We start from the raw sequence: 9,776 nt of genomic DNA on the forward strand, positions 1-9,776 counted from the left end.
TATATTAGTTTTAACATAGGCCTATATTCGTTTTTCCAAAAGCTTTTAGGGTGAGATCGCACACCTTTATTTGTTCCGAGGAAGGGTGGATATGTATGTAGGCTACACAGTAGACAGACAGCATGATTTACAGCTCAACATTGTGTCAGCTTCAAATGATTTCTGCAATCCTGTTCTTCCCACAGAAGTTCTGTACTTCAGCTACTGTACGACAGGGAAGGCTAAAGGACACCGTGATAATTAGCATAAAGAAAGATGACGTGCTTTTCTTATTTTGTGTGTTTACTTTGTATCAATAGCTTTTCAAGTTTCTCAGTGCCAGTTTTCAAATTGTAAATCAGTTTTCAACATGTAAATGATTGTTTAGACCGCTGCTGAAGAAGAACATGGTGTTGTCACATATGGGTTACGTTGGATTTGGCAATTTGAAATATTTTTTATAAAGTGTGGACTTTCCACTTGTTTGTAAGGCACCACTTCTTGTCATCAACAGATTTAAATATTTATAGTTTTTAAATTTCAAAAAAAGAGAAAAAATAGAGAAATGAAATTTCAATGTCGCAGAATTTCATTTCTCACACGCGCCTCCTGGTGGAGGATGACTTTATGGTCTCTTTATGACTTTAAATAATACTGTCAGTGTCAATTTATTAATAATAATAATCATATTTTTTCAGGGTAGGCATTATTTTAGTCATAATTATAAAAATAATAATAAGTATTTAATTTATAGACTAATTTATAGCAATTTTTCTCACCACATTATTTAAACTATCACAAAAAAGTATTCATTTTATGACACAACAAATCTTGTTTTTAATATCAGCTGAACTGTTTGGGCCTTTAGATGTTTATCAGTACCTGCTTATACTTTAGGAATGTAAAACTGTAAGTAGACTTCATGCAGATGGCTTGTTAGTACTGATGTCTGTCGTTCATGATAAAGTACTCTCTGTACAGTGTGTTCTGATCCTTCACGTCAAGAAGTACTTCAGTTCTGTAAAACGATGCACGTCTCTCATGCTCACAGATAAGTATTGCAGCGTCATTCTAGTAGTTTCCGGTAGGTTGAGAATCACCAGATACTTTACTCTATATCCGTTTGTGTTATTCGCATGCCAGACATGGTTTAATGCTTCTTTATTTTTCTTTTTGTATCTCATTTTCATTCTTATTTTCACCAGTTCGGGTTACTGTAATATTTTCAATGACTTCTATGTCTCATCATTGGGAGCCAAAATGTTCAAACTCCTTTTGCAGTCATTATAAATTTATAAAAGAGCACCTGAGTGCAAAGAATGACTAAACACTAATTTAAGCCACGCAGTTAGCATACCGAACATCTCATAAGCACAAATAATAGTCATCACTGTATAGACAGCTAAATGAAACCTGGCATTAGTGTTTGTGACCAACAGGCCATGTTGAAATCCTGCATGTCTGGATGTTTAACAAACACTTCACACTTACAAGTACAGTAAATATAGCAAGGGCAAAGTATGAATATGTCGTAATCTGAGTCACAGAAACTAGTTTCGCATACGGTCAGCCCAGGATCAGGATTATCATAACACAAGTGTTTCCCAGAAATGGTGTTTCATTAAAATGCCATTGCAACACTGATTGATTTTTTAATTTAGTAAGACATTGAGCTTTCGAGTTCAGTTTAGGTTTTATTTGAATATCACATACAGTATAATACAGATAAACACTTTAAGATTTATATATAAATATATTTTTTAATATTTCATTTTTTTCAATACACTTTCAAATAAAACAGAATATGACTGTTTTACTTTAGGAAAATAAATACAAGAAAGTAGCAAACACAGCATTATAAAACAAGTCACATCCTGCACGTTTCCCAGCACCTTACTTCCTATTACCTATGCAACTTTACGTGATTATATGTTATCTCATCAAATGAGATGAGATGATATCTAACATGTCCACATGTTCTTTGCAGTCAGTCTCTGTTCTGCGATCTTCAGCTGATGGAGCTCTTCCGTGACCTTCTGGGTTCATCGATAAGCTGCGTTGCTGCAAAGGTCAAGCTCAAATCTGCTGCTGCTGCCGTCTGACTGTCCATGAATGGGAAAACCTCTCTGGTAAAGCGGGTCACAAAACATGGCATCTGCTTTTTGCCGCCCAACACTTTCCCTCTGGATTCAAAGTTGTAGGCCACCTGGTAGTTTAGTCGAGTCAGAAGTCTTTGGATCTCCAGCTCTGGACCTCCTTCCTTTTCTAGCAAATCACAGAGGGTTTGAATCAACACCGAGCCCAGAGGATGCATGAATGCAGCGTAACCTAGAACACGAATGAACGTACGTGAGTGAGGAACTGAAGTGTTTGTGACTTTACAAACTATGCAAACAATGTTTTGGAGTTAATAAGTCACACCTGGAGATGTGGCGTACATGACTGCTGTGTCAATAGGAATGGAAAAGAGCTCAGACATGCCGTCCTCTTCCTCTGAGAATGAAGAATCTGCCTCCACCTCCGCACCTCCATCCAACTCATGCCCTCGACAAGCCTGAACACCAGAAGGTTAATGTTCTGTTAAAATCTGTAACAAATTTAAACTCAACGTTTGTATTTATTTGGTGAGTAGACATTCAATACATTTTTAACAACTGTGGGAGAAAACCCACACACACAAAAAAGCTCTATATTTTCATATTTCTCATTCATTTCCTATGGTGGTCATTTTTGACCATGACGAGCCCAAGAGACCTTTTTTGCTTTTTAGACTTTTCAAATCATGTCCACAATTTTTTGTTAGTTCACCAGGGTTATTGTAGCTGAAACTAAAACTTATTTTATTTACTTGAAATAAATTAAAAGTTAACTGAAATAAAATTGCTAAGGCAGCACTTGTCATTTTAATTTAGTTTGACTTGATGTACTCAAATATTACTAAAAATATTACAAAAAAATGTTTTTTCTATTACTGATTTTTTTAATTACCAATTTTTAAATAAAAAAATTTAAATGACAAAAAATATAAAAACTGATTCAAAATATTAATGAAAACTATAATAATATCTCAATGATAGTAAAATAACACTGGTATTCACATAGTTTCGTACCATTCCAATGACCAATGTATAAAGCGATGTAAAAAATTCAAAACATAACATTTTTCGGTCTAAAATGACTGAATAGTGCCAGAAAGTCAAAGGAATTTAAATCCGGAATGTTATAACCACTGTGAGTACGTTTTTTTTTTATTTTATTTTTTTATGTACTGTAATTTTTAACTGTAAAATATACTGTACCTGGATGAGGAAGAGTTTGCTCTTGTCTGCCATTGACGGGCCTCCAAAGTAACTGTAGATCTCTGCCAGTTTCACAGCACGTCCATCAGCGCCAAACACAACACCCTCCTCACCGTGACTGGATATGACACCCACAAAACAGTCTTTGACCATCTTCTTGCTCTCTGAGGATGGAGGACAGTGTTAGTGAGTATTCTGAATGGGCTGCACAAGTTTCATTTCTGTCATTACTATTCAAATTTAGGCTATTGTGATTATCTGCAGTCATAACTGTCTGCAGTTTTGCATAATGGCAAAATCTCTTCCATGCAAACTCATTGACTCAAAACCTACACTCTAAAAAATGCTGGGTTGTTTCAACCCAACTTTGGGTCAAATATGGACTAACCCAACCGTTGGGTTAAATTTTTACATTAAATTTTTAACCCAAAAGTTGGGTTAGTCCATATTTGACCCAAAGTTGGGTTGAAACAACCCAGCATTTTTTAGAGTGTATTAATCAAAATCATAAAATAATAATAAAATAACTCTCATTCATTGAAACCAAAAACGTAGATTTTATTTATTAGACAAAATGTCAGTACATCAAGATGTGCTCACATTACCTGCTTTAAATGCTTCATAGATCTCATTAGCTTCGATGTCCATTCTGATGTCCACAGAGAAGCCGAGCTTGGTGAGGATTTTGTGAAGTCTTCTAGTGTCTCTCTTCACCCCGTTCCTCTTGCTCAGACCTGCACCTGAATAGAAGTTCTCCACAGACACTATCAACGCCCTGTTCTTCATTCTCTTGTAAGCTGTGAAAGGAAATTTACAAAAAGACATGATTTTCTCTTCTGTCAAACTCTGAATTTCAATGCAATCGATTTGTATCTGAATAAGCTGCATGAGTTCGTTAAGGCGTCTGCCTGCATATATACTAGTCCAGCCCTAAGTTACTTGCCATTTATGGAGAATGTCGCTCTTAGGTAATACCTTTGTGTCATCACCTTTGTGATTATACAACTCAAATAACTTCAATGTCTGCTAACCTAAAAGGGAATAAACCTTTCAGGTGCTTTTTAGGTATTTACTCTTGCAAGATTTTGTGAGGAAGCAGACTGGTGAATTTCAATTGAAATCAATAATAGAACATGTTGGGAAGATCCAGTTAATGTTTACTTTTATGATGATAAATCTTTTTGAAATTAATCTCTGTTTATAGGCACGCTGTAAAAAAAAAAGAGTTTTCAAAGAAAATAAAGTTGATTGGAGTCTGTTTTACGAGAAAATACCATTTCAGTCTTTCAGCTTAAAAACTTCGTTTAATTCAATGTTACATGCCTTTTCTTTTGTAGTTGTTTGTGAAAATGACTAGCAATTTCTATAAGTGAACTTTGTTTCGTAAATCGTACGCCAATTTTTTTAGTGTAAGTTAACATCTTGGCAACAAACAGGCTACTGTATGTAAGCCCGTTTCCGCCACTGAATAAAAAATAAAAGAGGTAATTGCGACTTTTTAATCTCACAATTCTGACTTTTTTTCTCAGAACTGCGTGATACAAACTCGCAATTGCGAAACATAGTCGCAATCCTGAGAAATAAAGTCAGAACTGCGAGATATAAGCTCACAATTCTGACTTTTTTTCTCGCAATTCTGACTTTTTTTCTCAGAATTGTGAGATTTAAACTTGCAATTCTGAGAACATATCAGTCTTTTTTTCCCCCCTCAAAATGTGACTTTATAACTCGCAATTGTGAGTTTAGTTCTTTTAACATATTGACCAAACTATGTTGCAACACTATATGTGGTAAATTGTCACAATGGGAACTTTCATTGAATAGTCAATTATGTTGTTTTCGACAAATTTAAAAAGAATTCTGAAGCACTTTTATGTTGTTTTGTTTTGGCCAACTTGGAGTATGCAATTACTACATATAAAACTCAAGTGACAACTTAGCCAAGTTAAGTGTGACTGAAAAACTGGAACCGATATTACAAAAATTTAATATTTGTGTCAAAATCACTTCTGACTTGAAACCTTATAGTTACAGTCATTGTGTCTGATGGCTCCCGATCTCATTTTTATTTTAATTGAGAATAAATAAATTTGTTTTCAAGTATTTTTAATATTATATTCAGTTCAATTGAAAGACATAATGGAGTTCACAGTTAGAATAAACTGGATTCGTGTGGTTTGATGGCATGCATATTTTCAGAGCAATTTTCCTTTTGACAAAATTTCACACTGTATTCCCCTTGTCTCAGACTTCCTCACTCTTATCTATCGGTCTACCCAAATCTTTCCTGGTATATAAGAATATAATTCCCACTGTCAGGGTTCAATTAGCATTAAAGTTGCTCTAAATAATGTTCGGAACAACTTACCTCATCTGTACTGAACAATTATCAAAGGTTAACATACTAAAATAACAAAGCATTGTTTTGGCCAACGTATATTATAATGAATAAAGTGTATCAAACTGTTTGAAATCAACCAAAGTCAGAAAATTAAATTAGTATTTATGGTAGTCACAAGTTCAAAGGTGGAATGCATAGCTCCAGAGAAACATTCCGATTACGTACATTGCAGCTTTCCTCTTCCAAACTTCCTTAAAAATAATGTCTATACTTGTATGTCTGTCTACCTAAGTAACACCCAAGTGTTTCCTGCACGAGTTTAATTCCTGATTCTTCTACCATAGATAGTATTCAAATACTTCGTTTACTCATCATTTTTAAGTTACTCAAAATAATGTTCAGAGGCAATTACTCCATCTTTATTCATGTTTGCTCTCATAAACGTGTGAAAGTAAATTTAGTTACGACTAAAAACAGATTTACACACACACACACATAAAGAACAAAGTATGGTTAAAGTATTTAGTGTATATTGATGGCAATACTTTGAACTTGTACATCAAGAAATAAACGATCTTTTATTGAATGCTATCAATTCTTGTGTCATTCAAGACCAAAAATCCCTACAGAATTAATTAAGTGTTATGTTTCATTTATCAGAAATCCCACTTATATTTGTACGTTTTGTTACAAAAATCGACTTCATTCATCTACCATGTTTATCGTGTTTGTTCTTTTCATAACACGTGAGTGAAATGTCTGCAAAATAATCTGCCAAAACACAAAGCAAAGCCTCAAGGATCATTAAGGACCATTATCAATGAATTTCTGATAGCCTATATTTGAATGTGTAGTCAAGTGTGCACATAACAGTAACTTCCCTTTCGAAAATAACAATGACTTTATTATAATAAAAGTGAAGTAACCATTATTATAATTTTTTTTTTTTGCATATTGATTACAATTTTTATAACAACAGTTTAACTAAAAATACCGTGGTTATGGTTAGTGTAGCAAAACCATAGTTAATTTGTTACCATCAGTGTTGGGCTGTAACTAGTTACTGTAATAATATTACTTTTTGCAGTACTATAGTGTAACTAATTACTAATAAGATTTCAGTAATAATATTACAGTTACCATCCATAAAACAGCTAGTTATTTTTGATGCCTCAACCCCTACTGATTTGAAATCCAACAATCCAATAATTCCTAGATTGATTTTCATAATTTTCACGACTTGCACAGGCACATGAAGTCACCAGTGCATCAGGAAAGCTTGGAATATGGAAAAGCTTACATTCAGCGGATGGAAATATTGCCATTACACTGATTTTGTCAGGAGAGAAGGTCATCTGAACACAGATGTGTAAGTTGCGGCATTACTTTACTGTACCATTACATGGCTTGCCCACCCACATCCCTCTGATCCCAATATAAATTATATTACTATAATTAAAAATCGTATGAACTTATGTGATTTCTTTTGAGAAAATAGGCTACTTCATGAAATATAATCATATTTGGGTAACAGATAGCAACAATTAGCTTCAAGCTACACATGACAATTAATGCAACACTTTTACTTAAAAGTCACTATCAATCACCATTGAGTATTTGTAAAAACTTCTGACTGCGATCCAATGTAGATTTTGGACAAATGATGAGGCAGAAATATATTGTTAGTAACATTTTAGAAGATTTTTATGGGGAAGGTAATTACAACTTCTGTGGGGCGTGAAGGAAAAGTAATGTAACTAGTAGTGTAACTAATTTCTGTTGCCAGATAGTAATAAGTAAAGTAATAATATTAATTTTGAAAGGAGAAACTAGTAACGAGTAATAAATTACATTTTTGGAGTAACAAGCCCAACACTGGTTAACATACTATTAGTTAATTTGTTTTCCGTACTATTACAGCGGAATGCAAAAGGAAAAAAGAATGCAGCGACTGAAAAGAGCTTAGATATATAGATATTATACATAAATATTATAGTTATAACATGTCACGTTAAAATACCAAGCGTCAATTTATTCATGACGTTCATGACATAAAACATGAAGGAAAATCGACAGCTCATTCAGTCAAACAGACGGATAAGCGTTATCTGTGGGCCAACCTTATGATATGAAATAATTCGTTTCAGTCTTTTTTTAATAGAACATAGACATAATAAGTATTTATTATGCTAATGAAATAGAAGTTCCCCAAACCGGAAGTGCCACCCCTAATTCAGTTCAGTTGTGGTTGGGTTGCAGTTTCCCTCCCGGCCTGAGGGCGGCAGCAGAGCGCGCAGTTCCCGAGCAGATGAATTACGTCAGAGGAGTTGCCTACACGACTGTGTCTGTAACGTGGAAGTAGGAGAATCTCACAGAGGTATTGGTTTGCTTTTCAGTCAAATGTGTCTTTCTTTATTGTTTTTAATTATATTATCTGTCGTGACGGAATACGTGGCTTGAACACGCTTATAAAGACTGAATGTTAAATGAAGTTTGCTCTGGTAATGACTGAAAGTGAAACCAGTGTCTGATTCTGGTTGATGTAACTCTCATATCTGACACGTAATCAAACTCATTCATAAATAGTTGATGTTTTGGTGTTCATTAAAGCTGTACGAATTCTGCTTACAGTAGTGTCAGTCATGTATGGGATGTAATCAAACATATCTGTGTTTTGCAAAAGTGTATGGCATTACAAAGGCCAAAGCAGAGCTGCTGTGAAGACATGCCTACCAAGAAGAAAAATGCCATTCCTGACAGGTTAGTTGTTATAATTGTACTTATTTTATAAGGTTCATTAACTGAAGTAAAGCTTTAAGGATTGTTTGTGTCTCCTTTAGATGGACAGACTATACAGCAGTGGGTAAACGGATCCCTGGAACTCGCTTCATCGCTTTTAAAGTTCCCTTAAAACAGGTTTGAAGACATTCACAAATCCTCCACCTGTTTGAAACGTGCATATGAGCTTAGATTTAATGCCAGTGCTTTTTTTTTTTTTTTTTTAAGTCTGAAGTAAAGCTTTAAGGATTGTTTGTGTCTCCTTTAGATGGACAGACTATACAGCAGTGGGTAAACGGATCCCTGGAACTCGCTTCATCGCTTTTAAAGTTCCCTTAAAACAGGTTTGAAGACATTCACAAATCCTCCACCTGTTTGAAACGTGCATATGAGCTTAGATTTAATGCCAGTGCTTTTTTTTTTTAAGTCTTTTAGATATCATTTAACACAATCAGAAGCCTTTGGACCGTTTGATCTTGTGCGTATTTTAGAGAAGAAAGGACAACAACTGGGTCTCATCATTGATCTGACCTACACAACTCGCTACTACAAAGTAGAGGTAGGAATTAAAGCCTAAACAAATAGCTAATCATATTTTTTTGCTCATGAAAGTGTAGACATCTCCTCCTTGCCGCAGAATCCAGCTTGACTAGGTTGGAGCTTGAGTTTTTGTCAGGGTTGAGGGAAGTTGATGGACTGATTTTCTCTGAATGTGTGATTGTGTTTGTGTCAGGATTTGCCAAACACATTGTACCACCTGAAGATCTTCACAGCAGGGCATGAAGTGCCAAACGATGCCACGATTCTCAGCTTCAAGAAGGCCGTCAGACATTTTCTGCATGACAATGAAAACAATGGTGAGTTTTAGTTGATTAAATCAATGTGAAATCAAAAATGGCTTTCTTAATTCCCTACTGTTCGGTAAGATTTGATTAATATTCCTGAAAGAAGTCTTTTAAGCTTACCAAGGCTGCATTTATTTGATTCATTAAAACAGTCAAATTGTGAAATAATATTACAATTTAAAATAAAGGTTTTCTATTTGAATATATTTTATATTCCTCTGATGCAAAGCTGAATTTTCAGCATCATTACTCCAATCTTCAGTGTCACATGAGCCTTCAGAAATCATTCTAATATGCTGATTTGCTGCTCATGAAACATTTATTATTATTATTAATGTTGAAAACAGTTGTACTGCTTCATATTTTTATGGATTTCAGGCAGTGGCGTAACTTAGTAATGACGGGCCCCAGTGCAGGCTATTACAACGGGCCCCCTGGGGTGCACATACAAACAGCGCTCGTGTCTAGAAGGGAACCCATATAAGCAAATTTGTGCCTAACCTACTTAATTTAGACCAACTAAAATCAGTATCT

The 9,776-nt window shown here is 34.7% G+C and overlaps 2 protein-coding genes across 3 annotated transcripts in view; one reads left to right on the forward strand and one right to left on the reverse strand.

The window, feature by feature from the left end:
- Nucleotides 1-1,955: 1,955 nt before the first annotated feature.
- Nucleotides 1,956-4,510, reverse strand: LOC107746199 (caspase-3-like). The gene is made up of 4 exons (XM_016560315.1): nucleotides 3,884-4,510; nucleotides 3,279-3,442; nucleotides 2,401-2,533; nucleotides 1,956-2,307 (listed from the first exon to the last, which is right to left on the reverse strand). Exons 1-4 carry the CDS (start codon nucleotides 4,164-4,166, stop codon nucleotides 1,988-1,990), a joined length of 900 nt encoding a protein of 299 aa, XP_016415801.1. The 5' UTR covers nucleotides 4,167-4,510; the 3' UTR covers nucleotides 1,956-1,987.
- The window catches only part of LOC107746198 (RNA/RNP complex-1-interacting phosphatase-like), a 12,386-nt gene continuing 6,601 nt past the window's right edge, over nucleotides 3,992-9,776 (forward strand). The window contains exons 1-6 of one of the 2 annotated variants that reach the window (XM_016560313.1): nucleotides 3,992-4,070; nucleotides 7,879-7,996; nucleotides 8,303-8,379; nucleotides 8,460-8,535; nucleotides 8,825-8,956; nucleotides 9,131-9,254. In XM_016560313.1, coding sequence (XP_016415799.1) covers nucleotides 8,306-8,379; nucleotides 8,460-8,535; nucleotides 8,825-8,956; nucleotides 9,131-9,254 — 406 coding nt within the window. In that variant the 5' untranslated portion in view covers nucleotides 3,992-4,070; nucleotides 7,879-7,996; nucleotides 8,303-8,305. The remainder of the gene's footprint in view (nucleotides 4,071-7,878; nucleotides 7,997-8,302; nucleotides 8,380-8,459; nucleotides 8,536-8,824; nucleotides 8,957-9,130; nucleotides 9,255-9,776) is intronic. The other variant, XM_016560314.1, reaches the window with a different exon arrangement.

The sequence above is a fragment of the Sinocyclocheilus rhinocerous genome, unplaced genomic scaffold (genome assembly GCF_001515625.1).
Source record: "Sinocyclocheilus rhinocerous isolate Xijiao unplaced genomic scaffold, SAMN03320098_v1.1 scaffold4545, whole genome shotgun sequence".
Lineage (NCBI taxonomy): Eukaryota > Metazoa > Chordata > Actinopteri > Cypriniformes > Cyprinidae > Sinocyclocheilus > Sinocyclocheilus rhinocerous.

Coding starts and splice junctions, on each gene's coding strand:
- LOC107746199 (XM_016560315.1), bottom strand. CDS start 4,166: ATGCAGCTTATTCAGATACAAATCGATTGCATTGAAATTCAGAGTTTG. Junction 2,534..3,278: donor GCAAACTCTTCCTCATCCAG/GTACAGTATATT, acceptor TCTGGTGTTCAG/GCTTGTCGAGGGCATGAGTT. Junction 2,308..2,400: donor CATGTACGCCACATCTCCAG/GTGTGACTTATT, acceptor TTCGTGTTCTAG/GTTACGCTGCATTCATGCAT.